The 20179-nt window shown below is 46.2% G+C and overlaps 1 protein-coding gene across 2 annotated transcripts; it reads right to left on the bottom strand.

The window, feature by feature from the left end:
• Positions 1–2827: 2827 nt before the first annotated feature.
• On the bottom strand, positions 2828–20156 carry LOC144178419 (chromobox protein homolog 3-like). 2 transcript variants are annotated; one of them, XM_077706260.1, is made up of 5 exons: positions 20000–20156; positions 19240–19383; positions 12846–13011; positions 12601–12698; positions 2828–3914 (listed from the first exon to the last, which is right to left on the bottom strand). In XM_077706260.1, exons 1-5 carry the CDS (start codon positions 20062–20064, stop codon positions 3767–3769), a joined length of 621 nt encoding a protein of 206 aa, XP_077562386.1. In that variant the 5' UTR covers positions 20065–20156; the 3' UTR covers positions 2828–3766. The 2 variants fall into 2 exon arrangements, with proteins under 2 accessions (XP_077562386.1, XP_077562388.1); XM_077706262.1 differs by lacking the exon at positions 20000–20156 and adding an exon at positions 19801–19837.
• Between the last annotated feature and the right edge of the window lie 23 nt (positions 20157–20179).

Here is a 20179-nt window from a genome sequence, read left to right as displayed (position 1 = left end):
AACTCAGTACCTTGCTGCTAACCAAGTATTAGCAGCAGGCCAAGTCACATATGCCAACAATGCAAGAGTACTTATTAGAGCTTTCAAGGAATACTGCCTCACCTAAGAGCACTGAAAAATTGTTCCTGGTCCACTCAGGAAAACATCCAGTAATTCAACAGGAAGACAACAGCAATGTATGGATACTTCTCGTTTTACACATTTTAGGCAGATTTTGTCAACTATGGAACACATCCCAACAATTTTTTCTGGGCAAGTGTGTACCGTTTGCCTGGAGTGCGTGAAAACAGACATTCTTGTGCCACATTTTAAAAATGTGGGTGCAGCTATGACCATTTAAGAATTAGCATATTTCTACGCAAGCTTGCTATATACTTGGGTGAAGATAGGAAAAGCAATAGCTCACAGGGCATATATCAATCCACACAAGCGACAGACTTGCAACGTCAAATGTGCACCTTTTTAAAAAAAAAAATTGCATTTAACCAGTAACATCGTATGCTTTTCTCACCTAGTTTGTCATTGCTGCAGTAAATTACAAGCAGCTTAAGCTAAAAAAAAAAATCCCAGTGTCACGTTTAAAAAACACTTGCACTGTGCAGAGGAACAGCCGGCTGCGATGAGATGCAGGGGAATTTTCCAATGTCGCTCTCAAGTTGTACCCGAGTGTAGTGGTATTTTGTTTCTCCCAGCAGGCATGCATACCGTAATGTGTCTTGGACAATTCATTGTTAAAGGGGCCATTAAGGCAAAATACAAGTTTGTCTTATTCGAAAGATCTCGTATTCTATAGTGCCTCCAGCACTTGTCCGGAAGGAAACGATGCTTTAGCTGTTACACTTCCGCTCGTCCCCCCTTGACACAGTCCCTCAGGCTCCGCTGCTCTTTGACCCGGACGAGGTACGCGAGCGGATGAAGGTGCAAGCCAAACGAGAACTGAAGGCGAAGGTGCCGCACAATCCCCACCCACTTCCCAAAGGGCTTCCGCGCGGTGCGGAAGTGCTAATATACAAGGCTAGGACAGGTGCTGCCCTTACGGAAGATGTTCTGGCAAAGTGGCGAGCACACGCTGCATCCAAAAGAGCCCGTGGCGGTGACCCACAAGTGGACATCACCGTTCAGAACGAGGAGGGCGACCAGGCAGCCACTGCAACGTGCTGCACATGCAATACCGGTGCCTCTCCAACGTTAAGGCACCTACTGTGGGACTGCCCTGGCCTTTCACCGCTGAGGAACAGGCACAAGGGCGCCGGCGTTACATCATTGGAAGAATGGACAACTCCGCCCCCTCACTTGGACGCCGCGAGCACGATCCTTTCTTTGTGGGAGTTCGTGCGAGCAGCAGACCTGACCGGACGACTCTGACGGCCGCCCCACTCCCTTTCCCTTCTCCCCTCTTCCCCAACTAGGCTACCAAGCCCCCCGTATCGTTAATAAAGTTTCATTCATTCATTAACAACGAAATTAATCAATTTAAGCTAAATTTTGATTCTTACATCAAAACGTATGTTCGAACATTTGCAATGGCATCATAACCGGTCTTTCAGCTATACTTGGTGTGGAGTGGAGACTTGCTTACTGTTAGTCAACCTAGATGGTGCCACCACACCGCGGCAAGCCGTTTTCTGCCTTTGGTTTGTTTGTGACCGCATTTGTACCGGGCTTGCTTTTGTTCAGTTAGAAAAAAAAACGTTTCATGAAACATGGTGCTCGCTCAACAAATATGGTCACAAAAGACACTGTCACTTGCATCAATCGGACAGTGTCAGAGACAAGCCGAAAGCGCTGCAATGCTCTGCATTTGAACAAAGCATAGTGCGCGCAGTACCAACAGCAGTACACGTCTGTACTTCTATGTTTACGTGTGCTTTCGTAACTTCCAATGTTTGTTTCTTACCATTGTTACTGGTATGACATAGGTTCTGTCGCGGGAAATGAGCTAGAGGGTCGCATGGCCATTACTAACTATACAGCTAAAAGTGGTGTCAGCACGATTCTAATGAGGCAATCTTTTGAATGAACCGTACTTGCATTTTGTCTTCATGGCCCCTTCAAGCTCATTCTACACCCGTTTTCCTGCATCTCCTTACTCCACCAGCAAAGGTAGTTGTGACCAACAATTCCTCTCAAAACTGTGATCGCTAAACATTTGGAGCAGAAAATGAAAACTTGGGTATGGTCAGAGCTATTTTAGTATTCAATTGTACAACTTTTCACACACAGGTATTACGCCAAACCAAATATAAGCCTTTGCCACAATCAACCTTGGGCAGGACTCCTTGCTGATCCCTAAAATGTTCCACCCCCACTCACCATCCACGATAGCAAAAGACCTCAATCCTACAACCTGAAATATAGCCAATGTACACAATGCAACTTGGGCAGTAAATCGTTCGAATTTACATCATATACGACCAACTGAAGAATATTCAGCTTTCCCGCAACTAGTCAATCTCGAACGAAATTTCAAAGTAAACTAAAAGGAAGTAAAAACTCATGCATTTACCGAAAAATTCAAGAGAGTTGGCAAGTAATGACTGCATAGCTGCTCAAAGGGCCTCATTATTCAGTGGCCTTCCACTTGTGGTCCTTTCCTTTTCTCTAAGGAGAAAATGCAGATGATTCACATGCATGAGGATGTAAGGGGCATATTGGCGCTACTCGTTCGAGCCTAAAGTAAGGAGTAAGGCTTTTCCCAGCTTATCTTCCCTCAAACATAGCAGGGAGTGGAGGCAGCAGCGCTCAAAGCGAGCAAGCAGTTCATGCCCCACTCCAGTGGCCGGGGGAACAAACGGCCACCGTCCATAAAGAGCAAAGTAGCCGTGGGCCTCGTTAACTCTTTATTTATCGCTGCCCACAAACTAGGGTGCAGCCAGAACTGCGCACATGATCATAGTACATAGGAGCAGTGTTGACTCATTGATGAACATTTTTCAACGGCGAGGTTACACAGCCACAGTGCCTGGTAGAGAGCACAGAAATCACCCCCAAACGTTCACCCATTTCAGACTTTTGGCTTGCACAGTGACAGAGAACGATACAGTGCACACAAAGTACCAAACCGTAGCTGCGCCAGCCTGCACCAGCGGCATGCGTTTGATAGAACCGCCTCTGGTCTTGAGAACCATCGGTATGAAAAACAAAGTATGGTAGAATAAAAAGTGGCATAACTCAAGTGTGCATAGCAAGCAACTCCTAGCCCAGTGCTCCCCACACATGACATCATCAAAACGCTACTGTGATAACACTAACAGAAGGGATGGAATTCTCTCGGATGACACAAATGATGCTGAATACAAAAAAAAAAAAAAAAAAAAAAAAAAAACACACTACATAACACATGGAATCCGCAACCGATGTGGGGCAGCTTGCCCGTGAAAACGTGAAGGGAGCAGCACATAGCGGACAAAATAAAAGCGAATCAACTCTCCCCGTGCCCAATGCCCGGTCTCTAGTCCCCCCTTTTCAGCGGTATCGCCAATAAGGCAGAGCGGCCGCTCCGCCTTGGCAGCCAATTGAGGATTATGGGACACTAAAAGCTGGCGGGACCACGTTCCCCTGCCAGCAGCACAAACTGAACCAGCAAAGGTGCCGGCCCTTCACGGCAACCGCGGGCAGCGCTCCCCGTGACCTGGTGCCCCGGCGCCCATTGAATGTACACAGTGTGGCCCGGCGCTTTGGCGGATCAGTTTCCCCGGGGCCGTCCCCCGATGAACAGTTTTGGATGACATCCCCGGGGCCAATGGGTGGTGGAGGGGGGGCCCCCTCACGACGCCTCCTCCGCCTCGTCCGACTTGGGTGTGGTGGTGCTGGTGTGCCAGGTGAGCCTCTCCTCGTAGAACTGGATCACCACCTGCGGGCACTTGACGTTGGCCAGCCGCGAGGGCACCAGGTCTGCCTCGTCGCTGTTCTTCCTGCACAGACGGGGAGCAGACCCCCCTTCAGCTCGACGCCCCCAGCAGAGCGCTGGCCCGCACTAGCGCAGAAAATCAGACGGCGGCTGGCTATTTTCAGTTTGGAGACAACTCTTAGGGAAGCAGACTCGTTGGCAGTGATGTCGGTACTGTCGCCTTGCATACAACAGCCCACGGCAACAACTCAATGGCTGTGTCGGAAAGCAAGCACCAGCCTAAACCAGCTCTGTAATACCTTGCCACACTCCTGCTACAGTAGCAGCCTCACAGCTTGCACACTACCAGGGGTAGGACAGCTTAAAGGAGCCATGAAGAGAAAACACAAGTTTGGTTCATTCAAAAGATTGCCTCGTTAGAATCATACTGACACCACTTTTAACGTAAACTTCGCTCAAATAAGCTACATAATTAGGAAAAACGGGAATGGTCATGCGACCCACCAGCTCATTTCCCGCAACAGAACCTATGTCGTCACATGAGCTAAGCTCTGCGATTGGCGGAGGCTGGCAGAAGCAGACGCAAATTAGGTAGAACTTACAAACTAGACGAACGAGCGATTTGCGCTTAAATTTTCTTTACAAAGCATTCTTTACAAAGCAATAAGAATGATGGGACAAACAGTGGAAGTTACGAAAGCACATGTAAACATAGAAGTACTGATGCGTTCTGCTGTTGGTACTGCGCACATCATGCTTGGTTTAGCTGCACAGCACTACGGGGCTTGGGGTTGTCTCAGACGACACTGGCCGATTGACGCAAGCAACGGTGTCTTACGTGACCCAATTTGTCGAGCGAGCGCTGTTTCAGGGAACGAATATTTTTTTCCCAGAACAAAAACAAGCCAGGTTTAGATGCGGGCAAAAACAAACCAAACGCTTGCCACGGTATGGTGGCGCCATCTAGGTTACGGAACGTAAAAAAACGCGGGAACAAACCAACACCGCTGTACAGGGTGGAGACAACCTTTGAACGGTTCCGTGCCGCCGCAATTGGGCCAACGGGCTCAACGCGTTATTCTTTTCATTTCCCACGTGACCTAGCAACGCAAAACAGACAATATGATTCAAACTTCTTCAGTAAACCGCGTTGCGGCGATATTTTAGCGCAGTTTTGACACAATGACTTGCTTCGGCGGCGAGCGAGCAACCGAAAATGGCGGCGCCAGCGTATACGTGTCTCTACCCTGTACGGCGGATGCGTGAATAAAGGTACTCTAGGCTGCAGAGCGGTCGGTTCCAGTGATGTCACTTGGGACCACGAAAACGCACGATTGAGCGGGAAAATCAAAATTTTAACCTAAATTGTTTAATTTCTCAGTGAATAAAGCACCGTTTGTATCCGGACAAGCGCTGGGGGCACTATAAAACACGAAATCTTTCGAATAAAACCAACTTGCATTTTCTCTTCATGGCTCCTTTAAATGGAAATTGTAGCTTAATTAAAATAATAATAATAATAATAATAATAATAATAATAATAATAAAAAAAGCAACTCTGATGCATGCAAGTTGGCTGAAGTGAATTGTGCAGCTCAACCCCTGTGATCCCAAATTTGACTATTTAAGAGGGGACATTGGTCTTGAGGGTATTTGCCATTTCATAACCTATGTGCTTGACATTTACACATTAGGCGTATTTTAACATCCTGACCACGAATATGCAGTTGCCCAACATGTTACGTCTTTCCACTTCAGGCAATTTTTTCATTATCTACCTATGAAATATTTGGATACGTTTTACCGCTTTGTACTCTAGAAGGACCACAGAGTACAAGTGTACCACAAAAGTAATTTTAGCATTGTTTCAATACAGTCGATTCCGCGTATATCGAACCCAGATATACCAAATTATTGCATTTATCCAACAGTCCAAACACCCCCTTGGAAATCATATGCAAAAGAAAATATCTTACATATTGAATTATCGATATATCCGGGATCGGCTGTATCATGTGCAAGCAAAAACCTGGGCCCGTTTGCCCGAACGCGATTAGCGTGGGATTAAGTTCTCAACTACGACTTTAGCGCTGTCTAGGTAATAAGTCGTTTGCCCGAAACTGATACAAACGCTCGGTTAACGTAGCGTTTCCGCCGGGTATTCTGGCAACCGGCATATTTGCCGTGGCCGACTTGGACTTATTGGCATCCTATTCGTAAGCGGGAACTTAATCGGGAACTTGTGCGTACGGGCAAACGGGCCCTGGAGCGCTGATTTATTGCCAATGGGCAGCAAACAAGAAAACGGCATGCATGCATAAATTATGGTCACGGCACCAGCTAATGCAGTGATCTCGCACTCAGCAATGTGCTTTTCTGCTCTCTGGAGCTGTAGAATATATCTTCTCACACATATCGTGGTTCATATACACTTTCTGTTTGGTCCCAACACGTTCTTTGCGGGCTACACGTGCTGAAAATCGGCTAACCAGCCCTGTGGACTTACAGCGTGGCCGTTCAGCTGATGTCTGCAAATCAGAGGGTAAGATAGTGAGAAAAAAAGGATAATTTTCCCGTCACTTCCCCCCGCTAAAATGTGCATAAATTGGCAATAAACAATAAGAACATGGCCTAAGCGTACTGGACTGTAATCTGGCAAGCTTACGACTCACTTCAGTGTCCCTGCAAACAACAGCAATAACTTTTCACAAACTATGTGTCATAACCAATCTGGGCTCTCCAGACAAGGTTCGCCATAGGGCCATAAAAGTGAAAATGCCATCAACCATCAGAAGGATAACCAGCGCGAAATGACGAAACAAGAGGCAACGCGCTTAATCTACTCCTCTTTCAATATTTCCCACCACCTCAACAAGATTGGTCTGCAAGAATCAGATTAATGGATATAAGTGCCGTCACACGATGGCCCAGCTTAATTTGAAACGATGTTTAGCTACAACAAGCGGCCTTCACGGCAGTGCCTCCCAAGTGCCTTATTAAGAATATGTCAAAATATAGTGCAAGCAAGAGAGCAAAAACACCTGTACTCTTGAAGCCTCACTTTGCAACAAACACAAGGAGCATGATTTTTCTATCAGCAACCTCTCACTTCTCGACACCGGGCAACCAGAAAATAACGGGCAGCCATGGCAGCCGGCTGTAAAGATAAGCCAACAAGCCACCTGCAATATGTTGCCATATATAAAAAGCTGCTGCCGGATTTGCCGCCCTCAAAAGTAAAGAGAAACCTATATATGCCTGGGTAAAAAGCTACCAGCCAAAATAAAAGGATCCAACTACAAAACAATAAGTGAACATATACCCATGCAGAGAGAGAGGGGAAAAAAATAAAAGAAAGGCTGCTGGACTCGTTTTTTGTTCGCCACTGCAGCCACATACCCACAGTGAACACTTTTAAGGGGGGACGTGGCTTTCAAAATCAACTTTTTTATTTCTGTGTGCATTTTGATGAAAATTGGCACAGCAACTGGAAATGCTTCTGTTATAACACCATAAAAATTTCAATGTAATATTTTGATAACTTTTTCATTTATTAAATTTTCTTTCTGTTCCGCTTGTACCGAGCTTGAGCGACTTATAAAACATGATAGAAAACTTGTTCGGAGTGCTTTGCATTCCCAAATGAACGGACGAGGTCGTGACAGTTTTAGAATTTTTTTTTACAACACAATGTTTTTTAGTTTTCATTTTTTTTTAGAGGTTAATGAGCAACAGGCATGTCGACAGCGAACAGCTATTTGAATTAAAAAATCACAAAAAATAAATCTGGAAAACCAAGAGTGTCACGACCTGAACTGTTCATCAAGGAATGTAATGCAAGAAACGGAATCAACATAGCCCCAGCGGTCACAAAGAAATCCCTGGTACAAGCGTCACAGGTGGCAAAAAAAAAACTGTTTTGAGAAAACGGCTTCCAAAGTTGCAACATAGGTTTCACTTATCAAAAGTTGTCACGGTTGTAGCCTTTCATGTCCTTTTGAACATGGGGCTTCTGGAAGGCCTTGCCTTGAAATTGGAGTGCCTTTTACAGCCTTTCTCTTTCCACAAAACATCATTTTCAGCTCCTCTGTGAACAGTACATAGCCCAGTTAGCAGACAAAACGGAGGGGGAGATGGCTTTCAATGGGCTTTCGATGCAAAGTAGGTTAGCTGGTTGGCAGTATCGCACTGGACAACTTCCCTTTGCAGTGTTGTCCCCATGGCAACAAGTGAAGCGTTTTTTTTACTTAAATTTGAAAATTTCTGGCTTCTTTTATGTTTTATTACTTTGCCTGGCGCAGCAATTCAGTACTCATAGGTGTCCATTGCCAAAAGTTTGCATACCATAAGGGTGCAAACGAACTACTTGGAAGCTTGGTATAATACTGTGCATAACTCCAACTTTGATGGAAGGGTTTTTTTTTCACTACTTTTGACGGCATCCAACATTTCTCGCAGCACAGTCAGTATGCCCTAAGCTATGATTATATGCATTGGTGCCAATCATTTCCCTACAAAAATCACTGTTAAATACTGCGACAGTAAGGTAAATTTTTAACGCAGAGAACATATTTTTATTCCTATATTCCTAAATCAAACCTGTTTGCATGATTATTAGAAGCGCACGGGAAACGTTGCGCAAGAAAGGCGATATGGCTCGCGCGCATCGCAGCGCACGCTTACCGCGACATATCGTACTTTGATTATCCCTGATATGGCTTGTCAGGTCGCTTTTAAGATTAAATCTAACGTCGCAGACATTAATTACAACTACTGGCGTTCAATTGTAACCGGTTGCGCAGACATGTGATGCTGCAATGCGCGTCGGCTATGCCGTGCGCGCCGCAGCGTTTGACGCGTCGACTGTTTCTTTCGCAAGGCTAGCGAGCCCACAATCAAATCACATCAATAACTAAGCGTGTAAACATCGCAAATCCGACTAAAAGTTCGCAAGCGTGCACACCGCGTCACCCTCCGGGGTCTGGCGACGGTAGTCACGCGCCCCACGAAGCGTTCGATGACCTCCGCCTTTCGAGCCACACAACTTCCCGTAATCTGGCTCGTGATCTCAGGCATTCCTATCGCGATAACGTCCCTGCTGAATACCACCGATTGAATAGAAACTTGGCCGAGCGAAGCACCGAAAATGAACTCAAACCGCACGCTACGCAGTTCTGGCGGCCGCCATCTTGCATTGCGCCGCGACACCCAATCAGGAGGGCCCTCTTGGCGCGGCCCGACCGGAGGACGAATAGCGCTTCAGCATCTATTTCTAGCTTCGTTTGTGCGTCATTTGTTTTCTGCTGTTCGTGCGTTTGTGAATGAACGAAGATAAAAGAGGCGCGGGGTACCGGAAAGATGAACGCTCGGCCGATCTAACGATATCAAAATGGCCGCGCCCGATGGCACCGTTGCGGAGATACAGCGCTCCGAAAATCGCCGTTTTTTCGCCCTTTTGCGCTGATAGTTTGTCACCGCGCCTGGCAAAACTATTTTTTTATGCCACTTTGCGACGCTTTTCAGCGGAAAAACTTCGCAGACATACAGATTAGGAAACATAGAAGCCGAATATGTGGATTTCAAAAAAACGATGTTTTGGTCATTTTTCTGAAGTTGAAAGCTGCGTCCCCCCTTAACAACTTAAAAATAACAAGAGAAAAAAGCCTATTGCAAGTGTAAAAAAAGCAGCAGTATTAGCTAGCTGATTAATAAAAACTACTAATGAACTTTTTAAGGGGGGACGCGGCTTTCAACTTCAGAAAAATGACCAAAACATCGCTTTTTTGAAAGTCACATATTCGGCTTCTATGTTTCCTATTCTGTGCGTCTGCAAAGTTTTTCCGCTGAAAAGCGTCGCAAAGTGGCATAAAAAAATAGTTTTGCCAGGCGCGGTGACAAACTATCAGCGCAAAAGGGCGAAAAAACGGCAATTTTCAGAGTGCTGTATTTCCGCAACGGTGCCACCGGGCGCGGCCATTTTGATATCGTTAGATCAGCCGAGCGATCGTCTTTCCGATTCCGCTCGTCTTTTATTTTCGTTCATTCACAAACGCACAAACGGCAGAAAAGAAACGACGCACAAACGAAGCTAGAAATAGATGCTGATGCGCTAGTTGTCCTCCAGTCGGGGCGCACTACAACGATCCTCCTGATTGGATGTCGCGGGTGCAACGCAAGATTGCGGCCGCCTGAGCTGCGTAGCGAGCGGTTCGAGTTCATTTTCGCCGCTTCGGTCGGCCGAGTTTCTGTTCAATCTGTGGTATTCAACACGGACGTTATCGCGATGGGAATGAAAGAGATCACGAGCCAGATTACGGGAAGTTGTGTGGCTCGAAAGGCGGAGGTCATCGAACGCTTCGTGGTGCGCGACTCCACCGTCGCCAGACCCCAGTAGGTGACGCGGTGTGCGCACCTGCAATAGCGGTTCGTGAAGTGAACTTTTAGTCGGATTTGCGATGCTTACACGCTTGGTTATTGCTGTGGCGCACTTGCGATAGTGGTTCGTGAAGTGAACTTTTAGTCGGATTTGTGATGTTTACACGCTTAGTTGTTGCTGTGTTTTGATTATGGGCTCGCTATCGCTAGCCTTGTGAAAGAAACAGTCGACGCGTCAAACGCTGCGGCGCGCACGGCATAGCCGACACGCATTGGAGCATCACATGACTGGGCAACTGGTTACGATTGAAAGCCAGTAGTTGTAATTAATGCCTGCGAAGTTAGATTCAATCTTAAAAGCGACCTGACCAGCCATATCATGGATAATCAAAGTACGATATGTCGCGGTAAGCATGCGATGCGCGCGAGCCATATTGCCTTTCTTGCGCAAAGTTTCCCGTGCACTTGTAATAATCATGCAAACAGGTTTGAGTTAGTAATATAGGAATAAAAATAAGTTCTCTGCATTAAAAATGTACATTACTGCCGCAGCATTTAACAGTGATATTTTTTAGGGAAATTATTGATACCATTGCTGTGCTGCGAGAAATATTGAATGCCTTGAATGTCAAAAGTAGTAAAAAAATATGCTCTTGCATTGAAGTTGGGAGTTATGTAGAATATTCTACCAAGCTTCCAAGTAGCTCATTTTCATCCTTGTGTTATGCAAACTTTTGGCAATGAACACCTGCACGTATGAGTACTAAGACGTGCCAGGCAAGATGATAAAACATAAAAAAAGCCAAAAATTTTCAAATTTAAGTAAAAAAAAATTGCTTCACTTGTTGCCATGGTGACAACACTGCAAAGGGAGGTTGTCCAGTGCATACTGCCAACCACTACTTCTCATTGAAAGCCCATTGAAACCCATCTCCCCCTCCATTTGGTCTGCAAACTGGGGTATGTACTCTTCACGGAGAAGCTGAAAATGATGTTTTGTGGAAAGAGAAAGGCTGTAAAAGGCACTCCAATTTCAAGCATGGCCTTCCAGAAGCCCTATGTTCAAAAGAACACGAAAGGCTACAACCCTGACGACTTTTGATAAGCGAAACCTATGTTGCAACTTCGGAAGCCGTTTTCTCAAAAGTTTTTTTTTTTGCCACCTGTGTGTTGCTTGTTCCAGGGTTTTCTTCGTGACTGCTGGGTCTATTTTGATACCGTTTCTTGCATTACATTCCTTGATGAACAGTTCAGGTCGTCACACTCTTGGTTTTCAAGATTTGTTTTTTGTGATTTTTAAATTCAAATAGTCGTTCACAGTCGACATGCCTGTTGCACATTAACCTCTAAAAAGATGAACTTTTGTGTAGTAAAAAAAAATAATCTAAAACTGCCACGACCTTGTCCATTCATTTGGGAATACAAAGCACTTCGAACAAGTTTTCTATCGGGTTTTATAAGTCGCTCAAGCTCAATACAAGCGGAACATAAAGAAAGTTTAATAAATAAAAAAGTTCTCAAACGGTGTTATAACAGAAGCATTTCCAGTTGCTGTGCCAATTTCCATTAAAATATGCAAAGAAATAAAAAGTTGATTTTGAAAGCCACGTCCCCCCTTAATTGTTAAGCTTCTTACAGACTACAACCAATGGCAAGTTTGTAGCCATAAAAAAGACGATGCCACATCAATTGTTAAAATGAAGGAAAAGTTTTCAAAAGCCTTGCTTAATGGGAAAATCAGCGCTCAATGACCATGGTGGGGAACACCACACATGAAATTTTATGCAAAACATGCACATACATATTGCGCAAAGAAAAGAAGAATAAAGGAGGAAAAGCTTGCTTCCCCTGGCTTATGGCAAACCAGGCATTTTTTTTTGGACAACAGCATTCTCGGCTAGTTTCTTTTGCATGCTATTCAAGCACCATACTGCCGCCACCCTATGCTTTAAATGGATAAGTGTTCACACCTTTGAGATTAGAGCAAAATATCTGCATCACAGTTACGAAACACCATACAAATGATTGGAAGCCATTTTAAAGAGCAACCTGCTGACAAACCCTAAAGCCCCTACCAGCTGAAGCTTGGCTCCCTTTTAGGAAAGTCTAAACTGCCATCTTCGATCAAAGCTCAGCCGCTTTCTCGACTTCAACGCTGCCTCCGCAAAACCAAGGCTGGGCAAGCAGGTAGGAAGTACCGTCCCAGCAGCCCTACTGTCCCGATAACTTCCCACCACTTCCTATGATGAACTTCCCAAGTGCAGCCTATGTCGGCACCTAGCAACAAATAACCCTCCATACACCACCACTGCAAAGCCAAGCCTTCCAGGGAAACTGCACATGCGGTGGACCGTCCACTCATCGACTGTGCGCACCATTTGATGAGAAACATCAGCTCCCCGCTCGAGTCTGTTGCTCCAATGATGCGCTCTGGTTCCAGCCCCCGGTCGAAGCCTCGTGGTTGTGTGTCATCCTGCGCCACCAAGGTAAGGAAGGGGATTCGCCATCCATGTTCGACAACTCTGAACAGTGAATGAAACGAACAAGTGGCGGCAGCACAGCTGCTATTGCTCAAACACTCTCTGGTGCAACTTCTGGAAAAGGAAACGGCGCTACCCACTTCGGAGGCAGACTTGGCTTTCTTCTTCTTGGGCTCCTCAGCTGTGCCGTTGGCCTTGGCTCCCGATGCGCGCTTCTTCTCTTCCTTTTTCTTGCGGTTGTCTTCGAACTCTTGGATGAGCTCGGGGCAGTCCAAGTTGGACTGCGGTTCCCACGTGTTCTCTGAACTGCAAACAAGAGCGCGAGTCCCCAACACTTAGCACAGTGCCCACAAGCAAACAGTGTGCTTCAGTATTCAGCCCACTATACCTGAATACTCCCCAAACCCATCAAATGCCCTGCACCATGATCCCAACTCCTTCGATTCGTTAAACACTGGATGCTGTGTAGGATGGCTTTAAGTGCTGGATGAGAAATCAGTTTCTTAAAGTCTACACAGAAAATAAGAAATTAATTATGACTGACAAGACCTTGGTGCAGTGAATGTGACCAAATCCCTACAGCACAAAAAATTAGACATCGTGAAAACATTTCTGAAGGATACAAAACATGCACACTAAGATATGCATAAGCAGACTGGCAGTAACGAGCAAAAATCGACTAATTCAAGACCAATATCGAAAAATATGCTATTAATTCAAGGCCCAGCGAGTGGGAGCGCATGCTTGAGCCAACAGCGCATGCTTGGCAGCTCCGATGACGCAGCTTCCAGAGTCATGGCTCAGCACGACACTTTACTCAGGAACAAGTTTAAAAATAGCAATAGCTCCTGTAGTATGTCACTCTACCGGAGCCATACACCCGGATATCATTGCACGCACAGTAACGCTCTATTTATGCTGTGCGGTGAAACGGTTGCGACAAGGCGCAAAAGCAACTTCCGTTGCCGTTCTTAAAAGGATACTGAAGTGATTTGTAAACATTGAGGGATTACTAGCGCAAATTGTAGTCTGGAGTCTAGGCCATGTTTCGACCACTCTCGCTGCGTTTACGTGATTTTATTGAGTAGAAAAATCAATTCGAATATGCTGGCCTCCTCTCTGCATCCTCCATGCAGATTTCCCACGACGCCTCATATGAAGTTAAAAACGAGATGGCTTGGCTTGACTGCGCTACTGGCCGGATCGCTGACCCTCCGACCGAATCAGTCGGCCCAGCGTTTAGTCGGCCAGCCGCCGGCGGGTCGTAGCAATTTGTTGAACTGAAACTAAGCCACAACACGTTTGCGTCTGGAAGAATGTGCCTTTAGTTTGTTATTTTGTAGACTGTATCAAGCTTAAAGTTCAAATCGCTCCATAAAAGAGCACATGCGAAGCTTCGCTGACTGGTACATTAGTAGAAAAATTTAAGGCCAATTGAAGGCGGGAGAAGAGTCAGCAAAGTTCTTATAGGTACGAAGGATTTAAAACCAACCGAAACCATTATCACACAGCGTAAAACTAGGGTGCGGGAAGCTTTCCTCTCCTGGCAGCGCTGGCTGGTGGCCGAGTGGTCTGCAGCGCTAGGTATATCGTTTTTTGCAAGTCGCAAGTTCAAATCCCTGATGGTGCATTTTTTAAAAAGTTGATTAATTTGTATTTGGGCAATGCTGTCTAAACTAAATTTACCCTTTTTGCACTGTTTATTGCTCCACGAGCGAGCTCGCAGAACGCGTGCAGACTGGCACTGACGTGCTGGCAAGTTCTCGTCGGCGTAGTGTTGCCATAAGCACTGACTGCTTGCAAGCACAGTCCCGAATCAGCCGACCCTTGGCCTGGTGCGAACACGCCTTTTATGATACAGGCACAACCCAGGCAAGGTCCAGAGGGGGACAAGGGCATTGCATTTGAGCATCTTCGGTGACGCGGAGGGAATTCATCCACTGCGTACACCTCGGCTAGTGATTGTTATGGTTCGAAGCCGTGCGGTAGGCTTATCTGACGCATTTTACAGCCGACAACATGGCAGAAGCGCGGTATGGCGGTTACTGAGATATTGAGAGTGCCCATCCAACGATGATGTCGGGTGCCAAGCATATTTCACAGAACCGAAACTTGTTTGAATTCTAATCTTGGACATCACCCAATCTCGTAGCCCCTTTAACTGACATAACTGCTGTTAGTCGGTGTGGCCGCTGCAAACCGCGCATAGTAATTTTTCTTCTTTCAGGCTTTATGAAGTAAATATCACCCTATCATCCAGATAAACAATGAAAAGCGTGTTTATTTGAGCCAATGTGTGCAGTGCGAGCAAACACAGGAGCTTGACAAACTCACTTCAGTGTACCTTTAAAGGAGCCATGAAGAGAAAACAAAAGTTTGTTTTATTCGAAAGATTAGGTGTTTCATAGTACCCCAAGCGCTTTCCCGGAAGCAAACGATGATTTATTCACTGAGAAATAAGGCAATTTAAGCCGAAATTTTAAATCTCCCGCTAAAATTGCACATTTCGTCACGTGAACAATGGCATCATATGAGCCGGTCCATGAAACAGATACTTAGTATGTCGACTCCATATAGCACCCACAAACGGGAGTCGACCGAGACGGCGGCCATTTTAAAAATACTAGTAAAACCTAGTTCACCCGCAGCCCTAGTCGTGGAATCGCCTGATCCGGAGAACAAAACTCTCGCCGAGGAGCTCGGGCTTGCATTTAACAACCTCACACCACTTGAACGCTCAATGCTTCTAAGTGCACGAGCGGCAGGAGTTGTGGGATACGCGGATGGACCGGAAAGCGACCATTCCGCGATAGCCACAACAGACGAACGCCCAGCCGTCGGCACCGCTGCCTCGTCAGCCCCGTCGCGACGGACGAATACAGACTGGTACGTATGTGTCGTATTTTCAATTACAGTAGCAGTATCGCTTATGCCAGTTGGCCGGTGTCGTGTATGGAAAGCCGTTCGCTCGAGCTCTCTGCTCCGACCAGAAAGATTCGAGCGTCAATGCGCGGTGTGTACGGCATTTTTTTTCCCCAAGGTCAGAGCGCTTAGAACGCGAATTGACGAAGTCAGCGACGAGCGCCAGCATGTCCGGGTCCCTGCCGGAAATGAAGCTTCACTTCCTCGGAAATGAAGCGAGCACATTCGTACTTCCTTTAGCTCTTTCTCCTCCGTTTGCAAAGTTCACAAAACGTAGCCACTTGCTTCGCCGAGGTTCGTCGTTAGGCAGCACATGAAAGGAGATCTCACCGGCAGGGATGTCGCACTCCCTCGACGATTTGCCCGTACTACATGGGCATTTCAAAACACAGCAACGAAATTTCATTGTAAATTACTCGAACAAACTGAAGTTTTCAGTGGTTGTAAACTGTAAACGAGCTCGTAACGACAGCAGCAAGCCAACACGACCTCCATACTGAAACCTGTGCGACGAGTGGCACTATCTCGTTGCTGCGCTGTGTTCCTTACTCCCCTTGCTTCTATTTTTACCTTTGCTGGTTGGCGATATGACGGCCAACCTCCTGTGAAGGGATTACGATACCAAGCAAGGTCACGGCTGTGCGTGCTGGGACGGTTCGTTGGCCCCGAAGAGCCTTGAACTCGAAAATTCGTCTGCGTGACGGTGGCGACGGCGAGATGTCGAGTTCGGCTGGCAGTAGTTTCGTACGCATTGGCATACACGCTTGCGTGTTCGTTCAAAACTTCCACCGTTTACTCCACCGCTCTTTGTCATAAAAAGAACGTGCAGTATGTTTCACGGGCATTTAGCTCGCTATGCAAACTGTAAGCCCTGCCTAACATGCGTTTGCTTTTGCCGGCCTCCGCCAATTGCAGAGCATTCTCGAGTGACATCATAGGTTCTGTTGCGGAAAATGAGCTGGTGGGTCGCATGGTCATTTCCTTTTTTCCTAATTATGTAGCTTATTTGAGCGAAGTTTGCGTTATAAGTGGTGTCGTTATGGTTCTAACGAGGCAATCTTTCGAATGAACCAAACTTGTGTTTTCTCTTCATGGCTCCTTTAAGTTTCACCCCAGTGAAGTAAATGCAGCGTCCACTACGGAGCTAATTTAAATGCTTACAGCTGGTGAACTGGTTTGGAGGCGCCTACTGCGCGCTCAGAGTAAACTTGGCCGACATAAAATCTCGTTGCAGCTGGCCTTCAATGAGCCCCTCTGCCAGACCAGATGCAACAATAAAACTAACTCTCGGTAGGAGCATAAAGACTACCCATTTACACAACAAGTATTGATGCAGGATGCATCCTCAACTGACACACAAAGCCTAACATCGTGTACACATGTTGCGCTAAAGTGAAAGCAGACACTTTAGTTTCAATGTTTCAAGCCTCTGCCACCAGTGCACTTAAAACATTAAAATATGATACTCCATCTCCATACCTTTTAAAAAGTTGGAAAAAAAAAATTATAGAAGTTGAAGGGTAGCTGAAAATTGCAATTTTGGTTTTTCGCTCGCTTGTCAAGGTATGTAAACCATTACTTCCTGTAATTATGCCGTCTGCGCTAAAAATTACAGCCATACTTTATCTGAGGCCCACACAGTAGTAGTAGTAGTTTCAACTAGCCAAACTGCTCCCATTGTTAGTGGCCACACAATGAGAATGAGCATATGAAAATAATAATGAAACACTGTTTTAAACGACTGCCTTTTCTGGAATGCATGTCCTGTAGCTAACATAAAACCCAGTGTTTTATGTAGTGGGGTAACCACAAGGAATATTCATTACTGTTCCAGCTAGGGACAAGTTTTTAAATACCACTTTTCCTCACATCTCACCTACACTTCATAGAATTTTGCCACACAGCGCACTGCTATTGTTAGCAGCATTCATTTTGGCAGCATACTTAAGGCTGGTATATCTAGATATTCTGCTTTCAAGCGTTTTCGGGCCCCATCACAAAAACAAGTAATGCCCTTTCATTTGGGACAGAGTGTATACACCACAAAAATCGGTTGTCTGTCCCTTCAAAATGGAGGTAAATGCTAATTGGGCTCTTACATGTCAAAGCTACCAAGCTACATGGCTCGTCGTAGTGGCAGGCTGCTGCTTAGATCGCCTGGGGATGTTTGAAAGTGCTTTGAACTTTCCCACAGATGGGCACTGCTTTTGTAAACAGAGGAAGCGCACATAAGAGGCAGGCCATACTTGCATTGAAAGTAGGCTTGCACTCAGTTGTTCATATGAAATACCAGATAAAGGCTATTATATCCTAAATTACACAATCTCCTCAGTGCAAGCCGCAGCTGTTAAGATGTAGTGCTGCCAACATAATTTGTGTACTACAAATACCCTGCAAGTGCAGGCCACAGTTGTTCCTTGACCTGGCAAAATGAAGATCAACCACGACATCGACATTTTTGAAAGCAAGGCAAGCATTTCAAGGCACCCACTACACACTCCATACTGTACTCGTGCCGAGCATGCTTAGGTTTCCTGTAGTAACTTGTGCTTAACTGAACAGTAGCCCAATAAGGACAGCTGTACAGGTGCCGTCAGAAGTAATAGGAGCGCCGTGTAGCTGCACTGGCGGTAAACCAAAGGACGAAAACACGCATGCGCGCCTTCCGATGGCGATAGCCCATCTGTACCTCGGAAGCCACTTCTTTTAACCTAGCTTCGAGCATTGTTCGCAGCATACTGGGCTCGGCGATGGCGCTGATAGCGCACACACCTACAAATACTCCAAAGAAAAACTATCTGCAGGTTCCACTGATAGCGTGCCATTTTTCGGGAAGCTCGCGAGCGGTGCAAGGGTGCCAGAGGCGTTGGGAAATGCGACTCTGCTATCAGTGCCATCGCCGAGCCCAGCACGCTGCGAACAATGCTCGAAGCTATGCTAAAAGAAGTGGTTTGCGAGGTACAGATGGGCTATCGCCGTCGGAAGGCGCGCATGCGTGTTCTCGTCCTTTCGTTTACCGCCGGTGCAGCTACACGGCGCTCCGATGCGGTTCGGCCACAGCTCCCGTGCTCCAAATACTTGTGACGGCGCCTGTACCTAGAAGGATGCACTTCTTTTTCGTGGCAAGTTGGTTCTGCAGCTTTGGCGGGCATGGCGCTCTCCCTAATTAAGTGCCAGTCTCTCGTATGTTTCGTCTGTTTTGCACTAGCTTTTATTGTGAATACTAATTTGTTGGCAGGGGCCCAATGCTCTCCGTACCATGGGACAAGCCCACAGGGGTTAAATTTTTGTGTTGCTGGAAAATAATTTCTCAGCTCTGTGGTAAATGTGGCCGGCCCACCTGTACAAACTGAGCACTAATTACTTTAGTGGCCACTTGTGCATATTTCGGACCAGCGCAGCTGACGAAATGTAGCAAAGCAACGTCTCACAAGTGGGCTAGCTATTTCAGTGAGCCCATTTCTTCCTTTACGACGCTTGCTCATTTTTTTTTTTTTCTCTCCGCAGTTTTCGTCAAGCCACAAGGCGGCGATATCGCCCGGCTCGAACTCATTGCTACAGTAACCGTTCGGTTAAGTGCCAGCAAACGAAATGGACATTTCGGAAGCTTACTCTGGATAGCCTTTCCATTTTAGAAAGTATTCAACGCGTCCGTTTTTCACCCTCTTGTCGAGGATCTTCTCGACTGTGAACTCCTCGGAGCCGGAGGAATTCCCGTCGGGAGACTTGCGCTTTCCGGACATGGTAGTTCTGAAACTGAGAAAAAGAAAAACGGTAAATGCCACTCCTACCGCTTCAAACGCCGCGGACAACGCTTTAGCAGCTTCCGTGGATTCAACTCCAGCGATGGACCGGCGAGAACGGTAGCTTTGCGGATTAGCCATCGTGGCGATATACGCACTGCTCAAGCAAACACGCTTGAAAGCAACGCAACAACGGCAGAACTACGACACTCACTTGCAGCATGCATCTTTTGGCGTGCACAAAAATTTGAAATCAAGCTGCGTTTAACGGTTAGGCTTAGTGACGCAGCGCATGGTAGTGCCGTTGCGTCTGCAAGACAACGCACTGGCCAACACGACAAAGGCAACAGATGATGGTTGACCCAACATGAATTCATCCCGGCGAAGTGTCTGGCTCAAAGAAATATAGCAGTAATGTTACGTAAAATACCCGTTTGTTTCATGACGCCATGTTGAACTTCGTCTCGCAACCTGTCACTAGCTAAAAAATACGAGTTGAATGAAACATAAGTCACAAAGGACGTTACTTGGGAAACAAAATGCTCGCGGAAAATACCAACTTGTTTTCTAGTAAGATAATCGGCGAAAAGGAGCGTGCATTCGCACGGCGAAAGCAGGCTAAAACTTACGAGTTTTCAAAGAGACGCAGGCGGGAAAGCGTTCTATGGCATACAAACAACGTAAGGCATGGCATGCATGCTCCGCAGGAAGGAGATAATTATTTGAATTAAAATGTTGCAAATTTAAGCCAAATAAACAATAAAAAATATTAAAATTACAATGAAAGATTTCAGTAAAAGTTTCACAAG

The sequence above is a fragment of the Haemaphysalis longicornis genome, unplaced genomic scaffold (genome assembly GCF_048455015.1).
Source record: "Haemaphysalis longicornis isolate Haplotype H1 unplaced genomic scaffold, Haemaphysalis longicornis Haplotype H1 scaffold_4, whole genome shotgun sequence".
In the NCBI taxonomy this organism is placed as follows: domain Eukaryota; kingdom Metazoa; phylum Arthropoda; class Arachnida; order Ixodida; family Ixodidae; genus Haemaphysalis; species Haemaphysalis longicornis.
The sequence above is the reverse complement of the archived record's forward strand: the minus strand, read 5'-3'. Positions and strand labels throughout refer to the sequence as shown.